Source organism: Loxodonta africana, chromosome 5 (assembly GCF_030014295.1).
Source record: "Loxodonta africana isolate mLoxAfr1 chromosome 5, mLoxAfr1.hap2, whole genome shotgun sequence".
Taxonomy (NCBI): Eukaryota; Metazoa; Chordata; class Mammalia; order Proboscidea; family Elephantidae; genus Loxodonta; species Loxodonta africana.
The window spans coordinates 157,590,879-157,618,532 of NC_087346.1; the positions used below are offsets into that span (position 1 = coordinate 157,590,879).

A 27,654-nucleotide genomic window follows, 5' to 3' on the forward strand; every position below is an offset into this window, starting at 1 on the left:
TTGGCAATATAAATTAAGCTAATACAAACATTTGCGTGCAGGGTTTTATGTGGACATGAGTCTTCAAGTCATTTCGGTAAATACCTAGGAACGTGATTGCTGGATTGTATGGTAAGACAATATTTAGCTTTGTGAGAAGCTGTCAAACTATCTTCCAAAGTGTCTGTATCATTTTGCATCCCCACCAGCAATGCATGAGTGTTCCCATTGCTCTACATCCTGCCAGCAATTGGTATTGTCATTTTTTAAGATTTTAGCCATTCTAGTAGGTGTGTCTCACTCGTCTATGCCAAGCTACCTGGCCAACTGACTGGAAGAGATCCATATTTGCACCCATTTCAAAGAAAGGTCACTCAACAGTATGTGCAAATTATCAAACAAAATCATTAATATCACATGCAAGTAAAATTTGGAAGACAATTAAAAAAACAGTTGCAGCAGTACATCAACAGGGAATGGCCAGAAATTCAAGCCAGATTCAGAAGAGGATGTAGAACGAGGTACATCATTGCTAAATGTCAGATGGATCTTGGCTGAAAGCAGAGAATACCAGGAAGATGTTTACCTGCATTTTATTAACTATGCAAAGGCATTACATTGTGTAGATCATAACAAATTATGGATAACATTGCGAAGAACGGGAATTTCAGAGCACTTAATTGTGCTCATGAGGAACGTGTACATGGATCAAGAGGCAGCTGTTTGACTAGAATGAGAGGATACTGTATGGTTTAAAATCAGGAAAGGTGTGCATCAGGGTTGTCTCCTTTCACCGTACCTATTCAATCTGTACTCTGAGCAAATAATCTGAGAAGTTGGGTTATACGAAGAAGAACACAGCATCAGTATTGGAGGAAGACTCGTTAACCACCTGTGATATGCAGATGACACGACCTTGCTTGCTGAAAGCCAAGAGGACTTGAAGCACTTCCAGCCTTCAGTATGGATTACATCTCAACATAAAGAAAACAAAAATCCTTACAACTGGACCAATAAGCCAAATCATGATAAATGGAGAAAAGACTGAAGTTGTCAAGGATTTCATTTTACTTGGATCCACAATCAACGCCCATGAAAGCAGCAATCAAGAAATCAAATGATATACTGTACAGGGCAAATCTGCTGCAAAAGACCTCTTTCCAGTGTTGAAAAGCGAAGATGTCACTTTGAGAACTAAGGTGCACCTGACCCCAGTCATTATATTTTCAGTTGCTTGTACACATTTGAAAGCTGGACAATAAAGAAGAAAGACAAAGAAGAATTGATGCCTTTGAATTATGGTGTTAGTGATGAATACTGAATATACCATAAACTTCCAGAAGAATGAACAAATCTGTCTCGGAAGAAGTACAGCCAGAATGCTCCTTAGAAGCAAGGATGGCGAGACTTCTCATGCACTTTGACGTGTTATCCGGAGTGACCAGTCTCTGGAGAAGGACATCATGCTTGTTAAAGTACAGGGTCAGTTAAAAAGAGGAAGACCCTCAACAAGATGGACTGATACAGTGGCTGCGACAATGGGGTCAGACGTAACAATGACTGTGAGGATGTCGCAGGACCTGGCAGTGTTTCGTTCTGTTATATGCAGGGTGCTGTGAGTCAGAACCTACTCGATGATACCTACCAACAACAGTAGGTGTGTAGTGCTATCTCACTGTTGTTTAACATCTTCTTCTTTTTTTTTTTTTTTTTATCACAAATTCCTCCCTCCTTCAAGTCTCAGCTTAAGTCCCCTTCCTTGAAGAAGAAACTTTCTCTAGTTCCCTGACCAGGCAAGCTTGGGTGCCTCTTCTGAAGTCCTGGATAGCATCCACACATCTCTCAATCCAAATACTGATCACACTATCATATATCTAGGGTTATGGGCCCCTACTGTCTTAGTTACCTAGTGCTGCTATAACAGAAATACAAGTGGATGGCATTAACAAAGAAAAATTTATTTTCTCACAGTCTAGTAGGCTAGAAGTTCAAACGCAGGACGTCGACTCCAGGAGAAGACTTTCTCTCTCTCTGTCAGCTCTGAAGGAAGGTCCTTGTCATCAATCTCTCCCATACTAGGAGCTTCTCTGCGCAGGAACCCTGGGTCCAAAGGATGCGCCCTACTCCCAGCACTGCTTTCTTGGTGGTAGGAGGTCCCCAACTCTCTGCTTGCTTCCCTTTCATTTCTTGTAAGATAAAGGTTGGTACAGGCCACACCCCAGGGAAACTCCCTTTACATCGGATCAGGGCTGTGACCTGAGCAAGGATATTACATTCCACCCTAATCCTCTTTAACCACAGGCAGAGATTATGATTTATAACACACAGGACAATCACAAAATGGAAGACAACCATGCAATACTGGGAATCATGGCCTAACCAAGTTGACACATATTTTGGGGGGATACAATTCAGTCTATGACACCTACTTCCCAGAAGGATACCTAGCATATAGAAAGTGCCTAATGTTTGCTTACTGAATGAGTGAAGGCAGAAGTTCATTCAAATCCTATCAGTAATCAAAATTTGAATATGCATATGTAAGCTGCTGATTTTTTAATTTCTTATCTGGCTTCTGCGTTTCACATCCACTCATCCAATATTTAGTTAAGTACCACTGCACATAAAGTGCTGTGACTAGTAGTCCGGGGAAAGGTAGTAATACAAAACTAACTAAAATACAAACATGGCCCTCTGGGGGTTATTGTCTAGTTTGGGAGATACATATACACATAAAGCACACAACACAGGGTTCAAATGAACCATACTGACAGAAAGTCCTCAAAGCTCTGAAGGAAAGAGAGAGTGTTTCAGCTTCTTGGAGGGTGGGACTAGGGGAAATCCAATATGGCAGGCAAATTTCCAGGGAAGAAGGAGGCAGGAGCTAGTCACAAAGCACCATACATTGTCTTTCTTAATCATCCTTCAGAGCCCACCCCATCCAGAACTTAATGGAGGAGGAGGTCAGTCCATGCCAAGCTCCCCTGGGCAAAAAGCCTTTCCCATTGCTTTGTGCACCATGTCACAACCTGCTCTGGGAATGTCTGTTGCTGTACACGGACGCATGCATGTTCACAAATGAATAAATGAAATGTTACAGAGCTTCTGTACTGGCCTCTGTGATAGAAACAGTGATCCAACAAAGCACTGTCCCTGAGGAGTCATGCACAAATGGGTGCTCATGCATTTCTGTCTGTGTTAGTGATCTGCCTCTGTGAGACGTACATGTGAGTTACCAAAGACGACCAAGGGTGATTAAAGTGACAATGGTGGTGATTACTGACAAAAGCCCACAATTTCTGGGAAGGAGCTGGTTCCCCCGAGGTGATATCTGAATGTAGGCAAAACCTGGGGGCAGCACCCACCACACTGAGGGGTGGGGTAGATAGAGAAGCATGGTTGTGACATGCCAGTGATAACATTCAAGTCAGATGTCACTCTAGCAAAGAGATGCTGTCAAAGACCAAAACCACATATTACAGCATAGGGGGCAACTGAGGAAGAAGAGGGAAAGGACAACTACTTCTCAGTATCATGTCTGCTGGGAAGCAGGGAGGGCTGGGCTCTCCACTATCTCCTCAGGTTAGGAGTTGGCCACCCACGCTTACATCGATTGGCAGTGTCTGAATGCTTTTGTGTTAAAGGCGTTTCAGTCAGCACACCTGATTTGTTAGAGATGATTGTATATTATTTACATCGACATCAACTACCTTTCCTCAGTCATGAAGAGTTTCCTCATGTTGCTCACCCATTATCTGTGACTATTTTAATCTTGCTGGGCCTATAGAAATGTCCAGTGGGCTATGACCATGCACAAGATTCTCTTCAGTACTCTCATGCCTACCACACAGTGAGCACCCAAGTGATGGAATCAGACATCAGAAGGAGTTTTAAAAAGTTCATTAGGTGGAACCAAGATGGCGGAATAGACACTTCCGGCGAGCCCTCTTCACAACAAAGACCCAAAAAACAAGTGAAACAAGTATATTTGTGACGAACTGGGAACCCTGAGCATCAAAGGCAAGTTTAGACAATGAACTGAGGGGCAGGGGGAGGAAGAGGCCGTTCAGAAGTGGAAGGGAGTTCAGAGACCTGAATCGCAGGAAGCCCTCAGGCACCATTCCTGGAGCAGCGGCAGTGGGCTGGTACTAGCGTTCAGCCGCAGTTTCCTTAGGGAGAAGCGGCCAGCCACACAGTCTACTCACACCTCAGGAACCTGAGGAGAACGGTGCTCTTGGCCAGAGCTAAGTACTTGCGTATATTTTACCGCACCTCCCCCACCCCCAAGCCGGCTTCAGCAGCTGAATCCCTGAGATAGACCCTGGTGAGCACCTAGAGCCATCCTCCTGGCCTTGGGGAAGGAAAAAATTTGCAATTGGGGGGAAAAGATAATTTGTTAGCTCCATTAACTGGGGGAGCAAAGGACAGAAGCGGCTCCTGTCCAGGCATAAACCGTCCATGGACCTTGAGTACCTTTCCCTTCTGCATGGACCTCTGTGGGCCTATTTTGGGAGAATAGGCCCTTGTTGGCAAACTCCAACCATTTCAGCCATGCAGTGGAGAGGTGGGTGTTTGACGTTTGACATTGCTTTGCCTATTAAACAAGGTCCTCACCTACCCACATCAGGGACCTAAGGACTGGTAGCTCCACTCAGGTCACCCAGACACCCACGACAGGGGTCCACGGACCACTGGTACCTCCCAGTCCTTACAATCAAAAACGCTGGCCGCCAAGGATCCCTCTGCAGAACCGACTCACCAGCACGCTCGAGGGAACAGAGACGCGTTTTCCTCAGAGACACTCGGGGGTCGGTTCCCAATCCCCTGCCTGGTTCAGAGCGTGAACCCCTGCTGCAATCAGATACTGGTACATATGCCAATCACCCCTGCCCCTCTAAGACTGTAGGACAGAGCCTGTACCACACACTTGATGATCAGCTACCTGGAAACCTGAGCTGAATTCATATAAGAAAACTGAATGGACTCCTAGACTGATATACCTGATAACAGCTCTAGCCAGCTGGGGACAGGACACCAGAGCTCCGAAGGTGAAAATAATCAAGCTAGCTCACTCAAGCAACCCATAGGGGTATACCAAAACAAAACAAAGCAAGCAGCTACGACACAGTAAACAAGCATAAACTAATACAATAACTTATAGATGGCTCGGAGACAACAGTCAATATCAAGTCACATAAAGAAACAGGCCATGATCACCTCAACAGGCTCTCAAAACAAAGAATCCAGGGATCTTTTAGATGAAAGTGCATTCCTGGAATTACCAGATACAGAATACAAAAGATTAATATACAGAACCCTTCAAGACATCAGGAAGGAAATGAGGCAATACGCAGAACAAGCCAAGGAACACACAGATAAAGCAACTGAAGAAATCAGAAAGATTATTCAGGAACATAATGAAAAGTTTAATAAGCTGGAAAAATCCATAGACAGACAGCAATCAGAAATTCAGAAGGTTAACAATAAAATTACAGAATTAGACAACTCACACTAGAAAGTCAGAGGAGCAGAACTGAGCAAGTAGAAGCTGGAATTTCTGAACTCGAAGATAAATCACTTGGCACTAATGTATTTGAAGAAAAATCGGACAAAAGAATTAAAAAAAATGAAGAAACCTGAAGAATCATGTGGGACTCTATTAAGAGAAATAACCTATGAGTGATTGCAGTACCAGAACAGGGAGGGATAACAGAAAATACAGGGAAAATTGTCAAGGATTTCTTGGCAGAAAACTTCCCTGACATTGTGAAAGACGAGAAGATTACTATCCAAGATGCTCATCGAACTCCACATAAGGTAGATCTTAAAAGAAAGTCACCAAGACATATTATAATCAAGCTTGTCAAAACCAAAGATAAGGAGACAATTTTAAGAGCAGTGAGGGATAAAAGAAAAGTCATCTACAAGGGAGAGCCAATAAGAATAAGCTCGGACTACTCGGCAGAAACCATGCAGGCAAGAAGGAAATGGGAGGACATATTTAAAAAATTGAAGGAAAAAAATCGCCTGCCAAGAATCACATATCCAGCAAAACTGTCTCTTAAATATGAAGGTGAAATTAAGACATTTCCAGATAAACACAAGTTGAGGGAATTCATAAAAACAAACCAAAACTATAAGAAATACTAAAGGGAGTTGTTTGGTTAGAAAATCAATAATATCAGGTATCAACCCAAGACTAGAACACTGGGCAGAGCAACCAGAAGTCAACCCAGACAGGGAAATAAAAAAAAAAAAAGCAACATTATTAAAAAAAGAAAAAGCCCAAAACAGGGTGACGGCGATGTTATTACATAAAAACCCACCCAGTGCTAAAAGAAGACAACATTAAAATAATAAAGAGGGACTAAGAAATGTAATCATACACCTTCCATATGGAGAGGAAGATATGGGGATACAAAGAAATAAAAGTTAGTTTTAAATTTAGAAAAATAGGGGTTAATAATAAGGTAACCACAAAGGAGACAAACTATCCTACTCATCAAAATACAAGGGAATTAATACAGACTCACCAGAAACAAAATCAACAACAGCAAATATGAGGAAAGGACAATATATAAAGAAAATCTACTCAGCACATAAAATCAAATGGGAAAAAGAAACGGTCAACACACAAAAAAAGACATCAAAGTGACAGCACTAAATTCATACCTATCCATAATTACCATGAATGTAAATGGACTAGATGCACCAATAAAGAGACAGAGAGTGGCAGAATGGATTAAAAAATAAGATCTGTCTATATGCTGCCTACAAGAGACACACCTTAGACTTAGAGACACAAACAAACTAAAACTCAAAGGAAGGAAAAAAATGTATCAAGCAAACAACAATCAAAAAAGAGCAGGAGTGGCAATATTAATTTCTGACAAAATAGACTTTAAAGTCAAATCCATCATAAAGGAAAGGAAGGACACTATATAATGATTAAAGGGATAATACACCAAGAAGATATAACCATATTAAATATTTATGCACCCAATGACAGGACTGCAAGATACATAAAAGAAACTCTATCAGCATTGGAAAGTGAGATAGACAGCTCCACGATAATAGTAGGTGACTTTAACACACCACTGTCAGTGAAGGACAGGACATCTAGAAAAAAGCTCAATAAAGACACAGAAGATCTAAATGCCACAATGAACCCACTTGACCTCATAGACATATTCAGAACACTCCACCCAACAGCAAACAACTACACTTTCTTTTCTAGTACACATGGAACATTCTCTAGAATAGACCACATATTAGGTCATAAAGCAAGCCTTAGCAGAATCCAAAACATTGAAATATTACAAAGCATCTTCTCTGACTATAAGGCCATAAAAGTGGAAATCAATAACAGGAAAAGCAGGGAAAAGAAATCAAACACTTGGAAACTGAACAATAGCCTGCTCAAAAAAGACTGCATTATAGAAGACATTAAGGGTGGAATAAAGAAATTCACAGAATCCAATGAGAATGAGAACACTTCCTATCAGAACCTTTGGGACACAGCAAAAGCAGTGCTCAGAGGCCAATTTATATCAATAAATGCACACATTCAAAAAGAAGAAAGGGCCAAAATCAAAGAACTATCCCTACAACTTGAACAAACAGAAGGAGAGCAACAAAAGAAACCCACAGGCACCAGAAGAAAACAAATAATAAAATTAGAGCTGAACTAAATGAAATAGAAAACAGAAAAACAATTGAAAGAATTAACAAGACCAAAAGCTGTTTTTTTGAAAAACTCAACAAAATTGATAAACCACTGGCCAAACTGACAAAAGAAAAACAGGAGAGGAAGCAAATAACCCAAATAAAAAGAGGGGCGATATTACAACAGACCCATCTGAAATTAAAAGAATCATATCAGATTACTATGAAAAACTATACTCAAACAAATTTGAAAACCTAGAAGAAATGGATGAATTCCTAGAAACAGAATACCTACCGAAACTAACACAAACAGAGGTAGAACAACTAAATAGACCCATAACAAAAGAAGAGATTGAAAAGGTAATCAAAACTCCCAACAAAAAAAAGCCCTGGCCTGGATGGCTTCACTGCAGAGTTCTACCAAACTTTCAGAGAAGAGTAAACACCACTACTAAAGGTATTTCAGAGCATAGAAAAGGACGGAATACTACCAAACTCATTCTATGAAGCCACCATATCCCTGATACCAAAACCAGGTAAAGACACCACAAGAAAAGAAAATTATAGACCTACCTCACTCGTGAATGTAGATGCAAAAATCCTCAACAAAATTCTAGCCAATAGAATTCAACAACATATCTAAAAAATAATTCGACACGACCAAGTGGGACTCACACCAGGTATGCTGGGATGGTTCAACATTAGAAAAACAATTAATGTAATCCACCACATAAATAAAAGACAAGAATCACATGATTTTATCAATGGATGCAGAAAAGGCATTTGACAAAGTTCAACACTCATTCATGATAAAAACTCTCAGCAAAATAGGAATAGAAGGAAAATTCCTCAACATAATAAAGGGCATTTATACAAAACCAACAGCTAACGTCACCCTAAATGGAGAGAGCCTGAAAACATTCCCCTTGAGATCGGGAACCAGACAAAGATGCCCTTTATCACCATTCTTATTCAACATTGTGCTGGAAGTCCTAGCCAGAGCAGTTAGGCTAGATAAAGAAATAAAGGGCATCCAGATTGGCAAGGAAGAAGTCGAAGTATCTCTATTTCCAGATGACATGATCTTATACACAGAAAACCCTAAGGAATCCTCCAGAAAACTACTGAAACTAATAGAAGAGTTCAGCAGAGTATTGGGATACAAGATAAACATACAAAAACCAGTTGCATTCCTCTACATCAACAAAAAGAACATCGAAGAGGAAACCAACAAATCAATGACATTTACATTAAATACCTAGGAATAAATCTTACCAGAGATGTAAAATACTTATACAAAGAAAACTACAGCGCACTTCTGCAGGAAACCAAGAGACTTACGTAAGTGGAAGAAGATACCTTGCTCCTGGATAGGAAGACTTAACATTATAAAAATGTCTGTTCTACCGAAAGTGATCTATACATTTAACGCAATTCCAATCCAAATCCCAAAGACATTTTTTAATGAGATGGAGAAACAAATCAACAACTTCATATGGAAGGGAAAGAGGCCCTGGATAAATAAGGCATTACTGAAAAAGAAGAACAAAGTGGGAGGCCTTACTTTACCTGATTTTAGAACCTATTATACCGCCACAGTAGTCAAAACAGCCTGGTACTGGCACTACAACAGATACATGGACCAATGGAACAGAATTGAGAATCCAGACATAAATTCATCCACCTATGAGCAGCTGATATTTGACAAAGACCCAAAGTCTGTTAAATGGGGAAAAGACAGTCTTTTTAACAAATGGTGCTGGCATAACTGGATATCCATCTGCAAAAAAAGGAAACAAGACCCATACCTCACTCACGCACAACAAACTCAAAGTGGATCAAAGACCTAAATATAAAATCTAAAACAGTAAAAATCGTGGAAGAAAAAATAAGGACAACGCTAGGAGCCCTAATACATGGCATAAACAGTATACAAAACATTATAAAGAATGTAGAAGAAAAACTAGATAACTGGGAGCTCCTAAAAATCAAACACCTATGCTCATCCAAAGACTTCACCAGAAGAGTAAAAAGACTACCTACAAACTGGGAAAAAGTTTTTAGCTATGACATTTCTGATCAGCGCCTGATCTCTAAAATCTACATGATACTGCAAAAACTCAACTGCAAAAAGACAAATAACCCAATGAAAAAATGGGCAAAGATATGAATAGACACTTCACTAAAGAAGACATGCAGGTAGCTAACAGATATATGAGGAAATGTTCACGATCATTAGCCATTAGAGAAATGCAGATCAAAACTACAATGAGATTTCATCTCACTCCAACAAGGCTGGCGTTAATCCAAAAAACACAAAATAATAAATGTTGGAGAGGGTGTGGAGAGACTGGAACACTTCTACATTGCTGGTGGGAATGTCAAATGGTACAACCACTTTGAAAATCGATTTAGCACTTCCTTAAAAAGCTAGTAACTACCATACAATCCAGCAATCCCACTCCCTGGAATACATCCTAGAGAAATAAGAGCCTTTACACGAACAGATACATGCACACCCATGTTTATTGCAGCCCTGTTTACAACAGCAAAAACATGGAAGCAACCAAGGTGCCCATCAACAGATGAATGGATAAATAAATTATGGTATATTCACACAATGGAATACTACACATCGATAAAGAACAGTGAGGAATCTGTGAAACATTTCATAACATGGAGGAACCTGGAAGGCATTATGCTGAGTGAAATTAGTCAGTTGCAAAAGGACAAATATTGCATAAGACCCCTATTAAAAGAACTTGAGAAATAGTTTAAACTGAGAAGAAAACATTCTTTTGTGGTTACAAGAGGGGGGAGGGAAGAAGGGTCAGAGAGGGGTATTCACTAATTAGATAGTAGATAAGAACTACTTTAGGTGAAGGGAAAGACAGCACACGATACAGGGGAGGTCAGCACAACTGGACTAAACCAAATGCAAAGAAGTTTCCTGAATAAACTGAATGCTTCGAAGGCCAGTGTAGCAGGGGCAGGGGTCTGGGGACCATGGTTTCAGGGGACATCTAAGTCAATTGGCATAATAAAATCTATTAAGAAAACATTCTGCATCCCACTTTGAAGAGTGGCATCTGCGGTCTTAAACGCTAGCAAGCAGCCATCTAAGATGCATCAATTGTTCTCAACCCACCTGGATCAAAGGAGAATGAAGAACACCACGGACACGAGGCAATTATGAGCCCAAGAGACAGAAAGGGTCACATGAACCAGAGACTACCTCCTCCTGAGACCAGAAGAAGTAGATGGTGCCCGGCTACAACTGATGACTGCCCTGACAGGGAACACAACAGAGAACCCCTGAGGGAGCAGGAGAGCAGTGGGATGCAGACCTCAAATTCTCATAAGACCAGCCTTAATGGTCTAACTGAGACTAGAAGGACCCCAGTGGTCACGGCCCCCAGACCTTCTATTGGCCCAGGACAGGAACCATTCCCAAAGCCAACTCTTCAGACATGGATTGGACTGGACAATGGGTTGGAGAGGGATGCTGGTGAGGAGTGAGCTTCTTGGATCAGGTGGACACTTGAGACTATGTTGGCATCTCCTGCCTGGAGGGGAGATGAGAGGGTGGAAGGTGTTAGAAGCTGGTGAAATGGACACGAAAAGAGAGAGTGGAGTGGGAGAGTGGGCTGTCTCATTAGGGGGAGAGTAATTGGGAGTGTGTAAAAATTACGGGGAGAGTAATTGGGAGTGTGTAGCAAGGTGTATATGGGTTTTTGCGTGAGAGACTGACTTGATTTGTAAACTTTCACTTAAAGCACAATAAAAATTATAAAAAAAAGTTTGGGAACTGAAAGCAAATTGGGACAATTTTATAACAATTTTATTTTTTAGAGTATAAATTTTTCTGCAATTAAGGTGGACACCAAAATGTATGAAAATCATTTCCCAGCCCCCTGTGTAAATAAACCCATTGGAGAAGCTGCCCTGTGCTCTGAATCTGTTTCCTTTTCTCAAGTTCCATCAACGGCTCTGGGCAGCCCCAAACTCCCAGTAGTGGCTGGAGAGAAAAGTGCTATTAATGAAAACTGGGCATATTTCTATCATATTTTTTCATGACAAACTCTGGTGTGTTTAAAAACGCAAACTGACGTACAAAAATTCAATATTATCTTGAATAGAACCAAACACTCTGAGGGACGGAGTGGCAGGTATGGGGGTCTGGGGACCATGGTTTCAGGGGACATCTAGGTCAATTGGCATAACAAAGTTTATTAAGAAAATGTTCTGCATCCCACTTTGGTGAGTGGCATCTGGGGCCCTTAAAAGCTAGCGAGTTGCCATCTAAGATGCATCAATTCGTCCCAACCCACCGGGAGCAAAGGGGAATGAAGAGCACCAAAGACACAAGGAAAATATTAGCCTAAGAGACAGAAAAGGCCACATAAACCAGAGATTCCAACAGCCTGAGACAGGAAGACCTAGATGGTGCCCAGCTACCACCAAGGACCGCCCTGACAAGGAATACAACAGAGGAGTCCTTGATGGAGCAGGATAAAAGTGGGGTGCAGAACTCAAATTCTAGTAAAAAGATCAGACTTAATGGCCTGACTGAGATTGGAGGAACCCTGGAAGACATGGCCCCCAGACTCTGTTAATCCAGAACTAAAACCATTCCTGAAGCCAACTCGTCAGATAAAGATTAGACAGGTGTGTAAGACATAAAATGATACTCGTGAAGAGTGTGCTTCTTAGTTGAAGTAGACACATGAGACTAAATGGGCAGCTTCTGTCCGGACGTGAGATGAGAAGGCAGAAAGAGACAGGAGCTGGTTGAATGGACACAGGAAATCCAGGGTGGAATGGAGGAACGTGCTGTCACATTATAGAGAGAGCAACTAGGGTCACACAACAATGTGTATATAAATTTTTGTATAAGAAACTAACTTTAGCTGTAAATTTTCACTTAAAGCACATACACACAAAAGGACTAAAACAAAATTCAGTATTAACAGTCTTTATTTCACATTCAGGCAAAGGCAAGGTGTTGATGCAACTTTGTATCATACAATTTGGCATTTGTTCAAACGCCAGGAGTCGTAAGTGAAAACGCCAAGCAGCGAGAAGTTTTTAACTATGGGTGAAGGGAGTTCTGCCCGTGACTGACATTATCCCATCTCCTTTCGACTCAAGTCCTGGCTGGACCTGGGCATCTTCCTCAACTTACCTAGCTAAACCTTCCACATTGAGGGTGCAATACCTAGTCCATCTCATCTCACTGGCCATGAACTGGGAACCACTGATCTTTTTACTGTGTCTACAGTTTTGCCTTCTCTAGAATGCCATATAATTGGAATCATACAGTATGTAGCCTTTCCAGATTGGTTTCTTTCAGTTAGCAATATGCATTCACAATTCATCCATGTCTTTTGTGCCTTGATAGCTTATTCCTCTTTATCACTGAATAATATTCCATTGTATGGATATATACTGTATGGCTATAGATACAACAATGGGCTCAAACATACCAACGATCATAAAGATGGTGCAGGACTGGGCAATCTTTTGTTCTCTCATACATAAGGCTGCCATGAGATGGAATTGGTCCTAACAGAAAAAAAATATGTATACAGTAACAGTGATGGCAGCCTTATTTTTAATTTATCGGCTATGTCCTTATAACCTTCGGAATGAAGCCAAATGGGACTGATAAACACGACTACTGTCACAACTGGCCACAAGGGCACACCGAAGATCCTTCCATTCTGATCGCTATGTGATAACAGTAGCTGCATCTCCCCAGCCCTGTGTGAGGTGCCTTAGACAGGCCATCAGAAATAACAACAAACTCTACTTGAACAAGATGCAAGCTTCACGAGGAGGGCAGGGACCATGCCGATGGTGTTATCACTGTATCCTTAGCACTGACTACACTTCCTAGCACACATGAGCAATCAGCAGATATTAGTTAAATGACAAATAAAAAATAATTTTCCCAATTCTTTAAAAGAGCAGAATGCTCAAAACAGAGATTGAACTGGCAACAGCAACTTGAAGTTACACGGGAAGCTTAGGGGGCAGTGAGCTTAAGATAGTGGTGGTGAAATAATGTAGAAAAAGATAGGCAGAATTGTAGTACAACTTGAAAAATGTAACCAGTGTCACTGAATTGTATGTGTAGAAATTGTTGAAACTGGTATCAAGAATGGCATTGACGTGAAATGAGGACATTGACGAAAACTGGTCCTGCCAACACAGAAACATTAGAAGAGACATCTAAAGCCACAACTGATAAGAAGGTATTAGATGATGAAGAAATGGTTAAGAGTGTGGCTCTTGGCCAAGTGCAATGAGAACAAAAATCCTCAGCACCTTTCCATGAAGAAGGCCTTTGTAAGGAGTATGAGGCCAGAATCATAGTTCTAAGAGGGGCATACAAAGCAAGGATTGACAGGCATGAGCCTTAAAGCATCTGAGTTGGGGGAAGAAGAGAATTTAGACAAAGAGAAGACCTCATGACCAATTTAGGACTAGGGCAGAGAGTGCGACAGTATGGCATGGGGAAGAGGCAGGGTCCATCGTACTCTTGAAAAGGATGCTCAAACCAAATGACTTTAAGCAACTGCAAGACAACTGCAGTGTGGATAACAATCCAGTTTTACATTCAATAAATACTCAGCAGCTAATACATTCTAGGCACACAGAGCCAGGGCTAGGACTGTATCAGTGAAGCAGGCAAAAATGGTCCCTATTCTCATGTGCTTTACAACCTAGTGAGATAAGCCAAAGTTTATCTTTACAACCCAGTGGGGAAGTACAGGAAGGGACACCTTGATAAAGCAAATATTGCTTCATGAATCATTCCAATGCTAAGAAAATATAAATAATGTAAAGTGTTAGATGAATTAAAAATTATTAAATGTGAGCTTGTATTTCCACTTAGGATGTATACAGTTAAAAAGAAAGTTGCTCCCACCCTAACAAAGAGAAAAAGTCATGTTGTCTATAAAATCAAACTTTTCTTGAGCCCATCAGAGCTGAGTATTTAGCAGAGAACTAATCAGTACATGCATGTAAGGGAACCATCAAAGGCTAGAGAAAAAACAAAAGGGTTAGAGAACAGCGCCTGCCACTCACACAGGGCCAGGAATAGCGCCTGTTCCCACCAACCAGACTTGAAAAACTCACAATTCATGGGACATTGGGTAGAATACTGTCATGGATTGAATGGTGTCCCCCCAAAATATGTGTCAACTTGAGTAGGCCATAATTCCCAGTATTGTGTGGTTGTCCTCCATTTTGTGATCTGATGCAACTGTCCTATGTGTTGTAAATCCTGATCTCTGCCTCCAACTCATGGCAACCCTATATACAACAGAACGAAATGTTGCCTGGTCCTGCGTCGTCCTCATAAGTGTCGTTATGCTTGAGCCCACTGTTGCAGCCACTTTGTCAATCCATCTCCTTGAGGGTCTTCCTCTTTTTCGCTGACCTTCTACTTTATCCAGCATGATATTCTTCTCCAGGAACTGGTCGCTCCTGATAACATGTCCAAAGAACGTGAGACAAAGTCTCACCATCCTTGCTTTTAATAAGCGTTCTGGCTGTATTTCTTGCAAGACAGTTATGTTTGTTTTTCTGGCAATCCATGATATAGTCAATACTCTATGCAAACAATTCAAAAGCATCAATTCTTCTTCGGTCTTCCTTATTCTTTGTCCAACTGTCACATGCATATGAAGCGATTGAAAACACCATGGCTTGGGTCAGGCACACCTAGTTCTTGAACTGACATCTTTGCTTTTTAACACTTTAAAGAGGTCTTTCGTAGCAGATTTGCCCAATGCAATGTATTGTTTGATTTCTTGACTGCTGCTTCCAAGGGCATTGATGGTGGATGGAAGTGAAATGAAATCCTTCACAACATCAACCTTTTCTCTGTTTACCATGATATTGCTTATTGGTCCAGTTGTGAGGATTTTTATTTTCTTTATTTTGAGGTATAATCCATACTGAGGCTATGGTTTTCGATCTTCCTCAGTAAGTGCTTCAAGTCCTCTTCACTTTCAGCAAGCAAAGTTGTGTCATTCACCTAACTTGTGGTTGTTAGTGAGTGTTCCTCCAGTGTGATGTCCTGATCTTCTTCATATAGTCCAGCTTCTTGGATTATCTGCACAGCATACAGGTTGAGTAAGTATGGTGAAAGGACATAATCCTGACACACACCTTTCCTGACTTTAAACCACGAAGTATCCCTTTGTTCTGTTCAAACGACTGCCTCTTGATTCATGTACAGTTTCCTCATGAGCATAATTTAGTGTTCTGGAATTTCCACTCTTCGCAATGTTATCCATAATTTGTTATGATCCACACAGTTGAATACCTTTGCATAGTCAATAAAACACAGGTAAACCTCTTTCTGGTATTCTCTGCTTTCAGTCATGATCCATCTGTCATCAGCAATGATATCCCTGGTTCCACGTACTCTTCTGAATCGGCTTGAATTTCTGGCAGTTCCTGGTTGATACACTGCTGCAGCCACTTTTGAATGATCTTCAGCAAAATTCTACTTGTGTGTGATATTAACGATATTGTGTAATAATTTCCCAATTCGGTTGGATCACCTTTCTTAGAAATAGGCATAAATATAGATCTCTTTAGTCAGTTGGGCAGGTAGCTGCCTCCTGGATTTCTTGGCATAGATGGGTGAGCACTTCCAGCACTACATCTGTTTGTTGAAACATCTCAATTGGAATTCCATCAATTCCTGGAGCCTTGTTTTTTGTCAATGCCTTCAGTGCACCTTGGACTTCCTCCTTCAGTACAATCAGTTCCTGATCATATGCTACCTCCTGAAATGACTGAATGTCCACCAATTCTTTTTGGTACAGTGACTCTGTGTATTCCTTCCATCTTCTTTTGATGCTTCCTGTGCTGTTTAACATTTTCCCAATAGAATTCTTCAGTATTGCAACTCGAGGCCTGAATTTTTTCTTCAGTTCTTTCAGCTTGAGAAATGCTGAGTGTGTTCTTCCCTTTTGGTTTTCTAACTCTAGGTATTTGCACATGTCATTATAATATTTTACTTTGTCTTCTCTACCACTCTTTGAAATCTTCTGTTCAGCTCTTTTACTTCATCATTTCTTCTACTTGCTTTAGCTACTCAATGCTCAAGAGCAAGTTTCAGAGTCTTTTCTGATATCTGTTTGGTCTTTTCTTTCTTTGTTGTGTTTTTAATGACCTTTTGTTTTCTTCATGTATGATGTCTTTGATGTCATTCCACAACTTGTCTGGCCTCCGGTCATTAGTGTTCAATGTGTCAACTCTTTTCCTGGGATGGCCTCTAAATTCAGGTGAGATATACTGAAGGTCATACTTTAGCTCTCGCAAACTTATTCTAATTTTCTTCAGTTTCAACTTGAATTGCTTATGAGCAATTGATGGTCTGTTGCACAGTTGGCCCCTGGCCTTATTCTGACTGATGATGTTGAGTTTTTCATCGTCTCTTTCCACAGATGTAGTGTATCTGATTCCTGTGTATTCCATCTGGCGAGGTCCACGCATATAGTTGGCATTTATATTCATGAATAAAGGTATTTGCAATGAAGAAGTAATTGGTCTTGCAAAATTCTATCATGTGATCAGACCTCTGGCATCATTTCTATCACCAAGACCATATTTCACAACTACTGATCTTTCTTCTTGGTTTCCAACTTTCCCATTCCAATCACCAGTAATTATCAATGCATCCTGATTGCATTCAGACTGTAGAAATTGGTAAAAATCTTCAATTTCTTCATCTGTGGCCTTAGTAGTGGGTGTGTAAATTTGAATAATAGTCATATTAACTGGTCTTCCTTGTCGATATATGGATGTTACCCTATTACTGACAGCTTTGTACTTCCGGATAAATCTTGAAATGTTCTTTTTGACAATGAATGCAACTCCATTCCTCTTCAAGCTGTCATTCCCAGAATACTAGACCATATGATTGCCCAATTCAATATGGCAATTTCTAGTTCATTTCAGGTCACTAATGCCTAGGATATTGATGTTTATGTGTTCTATTTCATTTTTGGCAATTTCCAATTTTCCTAGATTCATACTTTGTACATTCCATGTTCTGATTATTAATGGATGTTTGAAGCTCTTTCCTTTTTTATTTTTTGAGTCGTGCCACATCAGCAGATAAAGGTCCTGAAAGCTTGACTCAATCTACATCATTAAGGTCGACTCTACTTTGAGGGGACAGCTCTTTCCCAGTCACCTTTTGAGTGCCTTCCAACCTGGGGGGCTTATCTTTTTAGGCAGTATATCAGACAATGTTCTGCTGCTACTCATAAGGTTTTCACTCGTCAGTTTTTAAAGAAGAAGTTGCCACGTCCCTCTTCCTATTCTGTCTTAGTCTGGAAGCTCCTTTGACACCTATCCACCATGGGGGACCCTGCTGGTATTTGAAATACTGGTGGCATGGCTTCCAGCATCACAGCAACATGCAAGCCACCACAGTACAACAAACTGACAGACGAGTGGTAGAAAGAAGCTATGCCACTGGAATTTCAAAACCAGCAGAGTCACTCATGGTAGACAGATTTCAGCAGAGCTTCCAGACTAAGACAGAATAGGAAGAAAGGACTGGAAATCTACTTTGGAAAATTAGCCACTGAAAACCCTACAGATCACAAAATATTGTCCAAGACTTTGACTAGCTTACTTTGGCCATGCTAGAGTAGGACACCGTGGCCACTACACTGGACACAAACATACCAATGATCAAGAAGATGGCACAGGACCAGGAAATGCTTCGTTCTGTTCTACATCGGGTCACTGTGAGACAGAGTTGACTCAGCGGCAATCAACAACATCATCAAATGTGTAAACAGATCAATTAGAGAATGAACACCAAAATGTTAATACTAGTTATCTCCGTAGAGTTTCAGGTGACTTTTATTTATATTTTCAAAATTTTTTAGAATTATCATATATTACTAATATAATAAAAAAGTCATTTTAAGTATGGCAAAACAGAATGTGTACCAAAAAAATTAAAGGCCAAAAGAAATTGGAGAAAAACAACCCAACATTTTACAAAAGGTTAATTTCTATTACAGAAAGAGCTTTTCCATATCTATAGGAAAAAATAAACACCCTTCAGAAGAATGGACAAAAGGACGTGAACGGGCAATTCAGAGAGGAGTGATTTTATCACATGGTCAACCTCACCTACTTTTTAAAGAGATGAAAATTAAAAAGAGATGCCAAAACAATCAAGTCAGTAGACAGCAAACAAAATGAAAACCCTCCAATTGGCCATGAGCAAGGAAACAAGTATTTCACACACTATTGGGTTTTGGGTATTTGATAGGAACATAAAATGATATTTTTCTGGAGGACAATTTGACAATGTGTAACAAAAACCTTAAAAATGTACATACCCTTTGACTCAACTCTCATTTCTAGAAATCTATGCTATAAAATCATCAGAAAATGTACCAATAATATACATAAAAGTATTTTTTTGTAACTCAGTATAAAGTAAGGAAAACTGAAAACCATCTAACCGACCATCAACAGGGACGCCATTAAGCGGGAGCCAATGCAAATGTTAAAATGATGTCGACTTCCAGCAAAAAATGCTGAATGTACACGCTGAGTTTACACCTCCTCCTTCCAAAAATTCAGTGGAAACAACAGAAAAGTAAATAAGTAAAACCTGAGCATCCCTGAAAAGCTGGGAGGAGTGATACCTGCAAACCAGAGCCACAGAAATTTCTGGAAGAGAATAAAGCAAAGCAAAAGATTAATCTGGAAACCCAACAGAAGATACGAACTTGTAACCCCATACAAGCAAAATCAAGGATTTCCATAAAAAGTGAGTTTTCCTGGGGGAATCCCTAAATAACGCCTCGAAGAGAAGCAGCATCAACTAAGAGAAAGGGTGCCGCAGACAGAGTAGTTGAGGAATGAGCAGGACCGTGGAACACAGCACCTGCTTTCAGATGAGGTAGTCTGGGATTAGTCAGCAGCGTAAGGGCCATAGAAGAACTCTAAAGTGGGATGTCAGAACGAGACACTCCTGCAGTGGCTGTGAGGCCAGAAAGAGAGCCACTGCTCAGAGAACACATTGGTACGAAGCCTGCCTAGCCTCAGTGCCTCTTCCTTTTCTTCACACAGTGGGCACCTGAGGTAGGTCCAGTAGGCACCTCTCTGCCTGGCTGTCCATGTATCTCTACATGCAAACACATGGATAAAGGCATGTAAAGACACACTCCACGCTATTAACAGAGGTTACCCAGGGGATAGACATATTACTAAGGGAAGGGAAAGGGGATTTATGTTTTTTATTCTTCAAACTTCTGCCTACCTTGAATTTCCTTACAATGAACATATATTTATATATAGTTATATGTATTTTTTATACGTATTACATACCATATATTTAAATAACATTTAAATCTAGATATAGATTCAGATTGAGATTTATTGATGTAAAATGATATCAGGAAGGAGCCCTGGTGGAACAATGGTTAAGCACTCAGCTGCTAACCTAAAGGCTGGATGTTCGAACCCACCCAGGAGCTCACGGGAGAAAAGACCTGGCACTCTGCTACTGTAACGATTACAGTTTGGAAAACTCTATGGGGTAGTTTTTCTCTGTCATATGGGGTCGCTATGAGTGGGAAATGACTTGACAGCACACAATAACAACGATATCGAGACGTTAAATGAAATAAAAGCAGAACACAAAGTATGGTTTCATTTCTGTAGAAAAACAGCATTTTATAAACACACCTGCACAGCAAAACGTGTGGAGGGATAGACACCAAGTGTTAACCACAGTAAGTTCTGCATGGCGGGAAATCTAAACCTGTACCCAAACCCGTTGTGGTGGGGTTGATTCCAACTCATAGCAACCCTACAGGACACAGCAGAGCTGACCTATAGGGTTTCCAAGGCTGTAAATCTTTACAGAAGCAGACTGCCACAACATCTTTCTCTCACGGAACCACGGACCTTTTGGTTAGCAGCTGAACGCTTTAACTACTATACCACCAGGGCTCCATAGTGATAGTTGTTCACACAAAAAAAGAGGAATTGCTCATCAGAGCATAAGAGATTTCAACACATTTCTGGAAGTCAGAAGCCACCTGTCCAGTATAGCCCGAGAACAAAGAGCGGGCAGTGGGAAGGGCAACCCTGCTGCCCTTGGCACCGGGATGTGTGGTTTTCTGGACATGAAGACCCCCCTCGCTTACTCGCAAGCTTCATGAGAGTGGGACTGTAATGTCTTCTTTCCCCACTATGTTCTTATAACACAGTAAGTGCTATGTCAATATTGGCTGAATGAGAAACAGAATAAAGCACAATTTACCAGAACAGGATGACCTCTTATAAATGCACAGCCTCATGTTCTAAGTGCCCAGGCAAACACACATCTAGACAATACTTCGACTATGAGGCAAGGAAACTGGCATTTAACAAAAAGCAGTTTCACTTACAGGGTGCTTGGCTGAAAGTCTTCCGGTCACAGTTCCAGTTTGGTTCCATGTAGAGGAAATGAAGCCCTTTATCAGTTAAAAAGAAGCATTTTAGACTCTGAACGATGCTATGCTAAATCAAGAGCATGTTGGGCCCTTTCATTCTTCACCTACAACATACAACACCAGCTGTCTTCCTCCAGCAGGCAAAAAGCTGCTCGTCCTAAATTCCCAACCCTGGGCTGGCTTTGGAGGTTACCAAACTGTGAGATGTGATCTGGGGTGGGGAGAAGGAGGTGTTCCCCTAGCCCGTGTGGAAACTGTGATGAGATACATAGGTCTTCACGTTGCTGTGCATAGGGAGGGAAGTGGCTGAGGGACAGTGGGTGGAACATGGTGGGATCCCTGTGGGACTGGAGTCTGAAGGCAGGTCCTATCACTTACAGTGTGACTTCGGCAAGTCACACAACATATCTGACTGTAGCTTCCTCATCTAAGAAACAAAGCAATGACATCTGGCTTGGCTACCACAAATGACTCGAGAGAAGAGATGCAAGCACATGATCAGCTGTACCGCTTCCAGGGAAACGTAAGGGTTTTAGTTATCATGGCAAGCTATGCTGTACAGAAACCGGATGGGTAAGAAAATCAGGGTTTCTAGTTTCAAGAATATTAGGTGATTTCATCATTTACTAAAAAACTTCAAAACATACATGGATCTGAACTCATATATAAACCTTATTATTAATCACAGTTATCTATTTTATTGTAGCTTCAGTTACCTTTTTCAAGCAAGCTAGCAATCCATCTACAAAGGTTGACTTGATCTTGTGAACCTAAATTACAAAAAGAAGAGAAATCATTTTCTTTCCTTTTTTTTACGTCCTTAAATTGGAACAAGCTTCCACGCAGAGTTTCATAGGGCATGAACCTCTGATGTCACCTGACTCCAAGAGGCCCTGAAATGATTTTAGGTGGTGACCAGACTTAAATAACCGGCCTACAGAGGAAGGTGGCACTCTCATTTTAAATAAATGCTGTATTATGGAACAAATCAGATTTACAGAAAAGTTGCAAAGATAAATACAGAGTTCCCAGATACTCCTTACCCAGTTTCTCCTGCTGGTATCCCCTTGTAGTTCTCTTTCAGGACTTACATTACTTCAAGGAAAAGGGGTCAATTTGGTACCAGTTGTCCCAGACTAGCTACCTAGCCTGAACAAAGACAGAGCAGGCCAAGGGCTCAGTAAAGACTAGCACCAATGCTATGGGTGGCCCGGAACACCAGAGAGCTCCTGAAGTCAACGGCAGATCTGTGATAGAGAACACGAGTGGCTAGAGCAGGGAAGGGAAACCCGTCAATAAATCACCAGTCAGCTTTCACGCCAGGTGATAAAACACAGCGGAGGAGTAACTCAGCCAGGCCCAGAGTTGAGCGGAGGAAGGAGGAGGCATTCCTAAGCATCTTCTTCTTCTTCTTTTTTTTTGTGAAGCATCTTCTAAACTGGGTGCTGATGGAAGTCATATTTGCACTCAAGTTACACCATAATAACAGTCCAAGCGTTTCCCTCTGAATTCTCACAGTCCTCCATTCATTGTTGTTTGCCGTGGAGTAGATTTTGACTCATAGCTACCATATAGGATAGAGTAGAACTGCCCCATAGGGCTTCTTAGCCTATAATCTTTATGGAAGGAGTCCTGGTGGCACAGGGTTTAAAGCACTTGACTGCTAACCGAAAGGTTGGTGGTTCGAACTCACCAGCTCCTGAGTGGGAGAAAGAATGGCAGTCTGCTTCCGTAAAGATTACAGCCTTGGAAACCCTATGGGGCAGTTCTATTCTGTCCTACAGGTTTGCTGTGAGTCGGAATTGACTCACCAGCAGGGGATTTTGTGAGCTGGAATCTTTATAGGAGGAGCTCTGGTGGCGCAATGATTAAGTGTGTGGCTGTGTAAAAATGTCAGGGGCGAGGTGTCTGACTTTCTCCAACTTCACAAGGAGGAAGGAGAACCAAGACCAACAGCCCAAGGCTGATTCCTATGAGGTGGAAGTCAGACACACCTTCTCCCTCTGCCATCTCTACCAATTCTGACACCAACTGTCCCTCCCACAGGACTCTCTACTGGGTTTGATAATTCACAGCAGTGGCCACACAGAACTCACAGACCATACTCAAAATTATGGGGTCTATTTGGGAAGTAACAGTTACAATTCAGGCTCAGGAACACTCAGGATACAGTTCTTTCATCAGGACAGCCTCTCCCCAGCAGTGGTAGCAGGCACACCTCTCCCTGGCCCTATACCTCTGCCCAAAGGCATTCAGCTTTCTCTCTCTGGGGGCCATGAAGCCCACCGCACCGTTTCCTGCTGCCAGGCCTCTTCTGCTGGCCTCTCCCTCCTTGGTGGTGGTGGGCTCCTCTTCTCTGCTCTGGAATTGGCTCTCTTTTAAGGCAAAACTGACCAATTCCCTTGGTAGGCCACAATTACCCTGCCACACAATCACCCGGGTGGGATTTACAAGACCATGGCTAGAAAGGCCACACACAAAAGTAATTAACCGCACCACAGGCTGCTACCTGAAAGGCAGGCTATTCAAACCCACCAGCCACTTTGTGGGAGAGAAAAGACCTGGCAAGACCTGGCAATCTACACCTGTAAAGATTATAGCCTAGGAAATCCTATGGGGCAGTTCCATCTCTTCCTATTGGATCGCTACGAGTCAGAATTGATTCAATGGCACACGACAAAAACAATTTTTACAGCAGATTGCCAGGTCTTTTCTCCTTTCAGTTAGCAGCTGAGCACTTACCCACTGTGCCACAGGGTTCCTTCTCCTTCCATTTAAGCTCCCTGGATTCACAACGCTGAAAAGGCCTGCCTGCAGGCTTGAGTAAATCACGTCAAAGCATAAGTTAGCAGGGCTAATACAGGTCAATGTGAACCAAACAGATCCAAAGTACTCAAGTTGCACCAAAGCGGCTTTACCAGAAAGCTCACCATCTGCATCTGTCTCAAACACGCTTTCCCTTTACAACACAGCCAGGGCTACTTCAGCCACCATGGGATTTCCACAAACAGAGGCAGTCTCATGTGGTTCCCCTTCATCACCAAGTGTTTACAAAAACTGTGTAACGTACCTGCCTATATTCCAAAATGATCTTGGGTAATGGATGCAGGTCTTGCAGAACGTTCAACTAAAAAAATGAAAATAAATATCACCAATATAATCCTCCAACTTATTTCAACATTTCACTTATGTTCAGCTGGAAAAAGTCCTAAACAGAGTATATTTTTCAAAATTAAAATTTATCATAAACTCTACTTATCCAGTGTCATAATCCTTGTCCCTTCCAAAAGAACTGTGTTGTCCACATGGGAGCTAAAGACTCTTTATAGGAGCTTCGAAATAAGATTTTTCTTGAGATTAAAAAAAAAAAAACCCATTGCCGTCAAGTCAATTCTGACTCATAGTGGCCCTACAGGGCAGAGTAGAACTGCCCCATAGGGTTTCCAAGGACTGCCTGGTGGATTCAAACTGCTGACCTTTTGGTTAGCAGCCTTAGCTCTGAACCACTATCTAACTCCAGTGCATGTGAGTTACCACATGAGGGAGTAAACTAAGAAAATGCCTACAGACATGTGACTTGAAAGTTTGAGAACGACAAACATTTGAACCATGGTTGTCTGGGCATGATTTCAGGTAGGCGGCAGTGGAATGTGATTACGATTTTTTAAATTAACTTTCAAAAATTATAATATACATACAGGAAAACACAAGATCTTAATGACAGTTTGTTGAATTATCCTAAAGTGAACACAGTTGTGTGACCACCACCCTGCTCCTTCCCCAGAGGTCACTGCCATTCTGACCTCTATTACCACACATCATTTTTCCCATTTTTGGACTTCATATCATTGGAATCCCAGGGTACAAACTCTTTACGTATGGCTCCTTTGTTCAATATTATGGTTTTAAGTTTCACCCATGTTATTGTCTGAAACAATATTGATGTATAGTATTCAATAGTACGAAGGCATCAAAGCTAGGTATCCATTCCACTGTTGATGGATACTTGGGTTGTTTCTAGCTTCCGGGCTGTTAGGAATAGTGCTGCCATGAACTCCCTGGTACATGGATTTTGGTTAACACATGTACAGAATTCTGCTGGCTATATACGTAAAAGGGAGTGAAACTGCCGGATCAACTTCAGTAGAGCTATTGCCTGAAAGATCTCCGAAGTCAAGGTACCAGGTTATCCACCCATCAGTGATGCATAAAAGTTCCAGCTGCCCCACAGCTTTGGCACCATCGGTCTCAGCTTTAGCCATTCTGGTAAATATGAAGTGATTTCATTTGTATTTCCCCAGTGACTAATAAAGTTGGACACTACTCATATATTCATTGACCAACTGTATACCTTCTTTTGTTAAGCCACTGTTCATGTCTTTTGTCCATTTAAAAAACTGCGTTGTCGTCTTTTTCTTCTTGATTTGTAGGAATTTGTTGTTCATGACAGGGATTTTTGGTCAGTTATATAAGATACCTTCTTTCCCTCTGTGGCTTACTTTTTCACTCGTTGAATGGTGTCTTTTCATGTTAATTTTATTGTCCAAATTTATCAATCTTCTCCTTTCTGATTGATGCATTTTGTGCCCTGTTTAAGAATTGTACCTACCTCAGATCTTGAAGATATTCTTTTATGTTATCGTCCACAATCTCTATTGCTTTACTCTTTACATTTAGATACATAATTCATTTGGAATGTATTTTTGTGCATGGTGTGAAAGAGTGGTCAAGATACACTGACCCAGTTATCATTTATGTAAAAAACTCTCCTTAGCCGTGCTTTATCACAGATCATTCATTTTATATATGCGTGTGAGGCTCTGTTTTGGATTCTCTACCCTGTTCCATTGGTCTACTTGTTTATCTTGAGTTGGCACTTCATTGCGTTGTTTAATTAATGAATTATTGTAATTCATATTGCTTTATAATTCGTCTTGATGGCCAATAGTGTGAGTCCTCCAACAGTGTTTTTTTCTTTTCAAGCTTATTTTGGCTCTTAGTTGTTTGTATTTCCATATAAATTTAGAAATCAGCTTGTCCCTTTCTTAAAAACCTGGCTAGGATTTTAATCAGGATTGTTTTGAATCGATATATCAGTTTCAGGGAGAACTGATTATGTGATTTTAATGTAATAGCATGTCATGGATTGAATTGTGTCCCCCCAAAATACATGTCAACTTGGCTAGGTCATGATTCCCAGTATTGTGCGGCTGTCCTTCATTTTTTGTGATCCAATGTAATTATCCTCCATTTTGTGATGTGTTGTAAATCCTAACCCCTATATGTTAATAAGGCAGGATTAGTGTGGGGTGTATCTTGAGTCACCACCCTTACCCAAGTCACCACTCTTATTCGAGTCACACCCTTATTCAAGTCAACACCCTTCAGGACCCTTACTCATGTTACACCCTTGATTGAGTCACACCTTTTATCTCACAAGAGATAAAAGAAGAGGGAAGCGAACAGAGACAGAGAGGGACCTTACTACCACCAAGAAAGAAGAGCTGGGAGTGGAGCGCGTCCTTTGGATCCAGGGTCCCTGCTCTGAGAACCTCCTAGACCCAGGGGGCAGAATAATGCCAAGACACACAGAGATCTCCAAGGAATGCTGAGTCCACATATGTTGATAGAGAGAGGAATCCTCCCCCTAGAGTTAGTACCCTGAATTTGGACTTCTAGCCTCCTAGACTGTGAGAGAATAAATTTAGGTTTGTTAAAGCCATTCACTTGTGGTATTTCTGTTACAGCAGCACTAGGTAACTAAGATATACTGTAAGCCAATGAGCACTATCACTCCCTATTTGAATCAGCAGTGAGGACAAAAGCATCTTTGTCAACTATAGACACATACATAGGAGAGGCAACACTGGCGTCCTCAGATACAGGTACTGCCCAGCGGGGAGGACTCTTGCCTCAATAGGATCCAGAATTGCAGTTTTCTTGGAAAAGTTATCGCTAGGGGGATGAAAATGCATTGAAATACTTAGCCAAGAAAACTGTGTAAGATCAACTAACTCTCCTTATCCCAATTTCTTACTCATGAAATAACTTTCTACTCAACAGCCTCCGTATATATCTTGACTTAAGCAGTCTGAGAACACATGAAAAGAATTAAGTGTTTGATCAAATAAAACCTTGGACAAGGTATTACAAATGCTGGTTAACGATCAGAGACAGAGTACTGCAAGCTGGCTGCAGTTCAGCAGCTTTATCAAACACTCTCTTTGTTGGCTCCCCAACACTGACACCATATTCTTCCCATCTCGCTTCTCACTCTTTGGCCACCCCGTGGTCTCCTGTGGGTGGCTCCTCTCCTGACCTCTAAATGTCAGCTTCTCAGGGTTCAGCTCGGGGTCCTCCTCTGTTCTCTAGCCACACTTAAGTCAGTGGTTATCAAGGCTGGCTGCATATCAGAATCACTGAGAGAGCTTCAAAAGTCCACCTGCTACTGGGCTGCCCAGTCAGACAGTCTACTCAGTGACTCAGCAATGGGCTCAGGCACCAGAGT

At 41.3% G+C, this 27,654-nt stretch overlaps 1 protein-coding gene across 1 annotated transcript in view; it reads right to left on the bottom strand.

The window, feature by feature from the left end:
• The window catches only part of POLN (DNA polymerase nu), a 236,393-nt gene that overhangs the window by 81,194 nt on the left and 127,545 nt on the right, over window positions 1–27,654 (bottom strand). The window contains exons 12-14 of the mRNA XM_003411340.3: window positions 24,217–24,273; window positions 21,863–21,916; window positions 21,102–21,167 (exon numbers count right to left, since the gene is read on the bottom strand). Coding sequence (XP_003411388.3) covers window positions 21,102–21,167; window positions 21,863–21,916; window positions 24,217–24,273 — 177 coding nt within the window. The remainder of the gene's footprint in view (window positions 1–21,101; window positions 21,168–21,862; window positions 21,917–24,216; window positions 24,274–27,654) is intronic.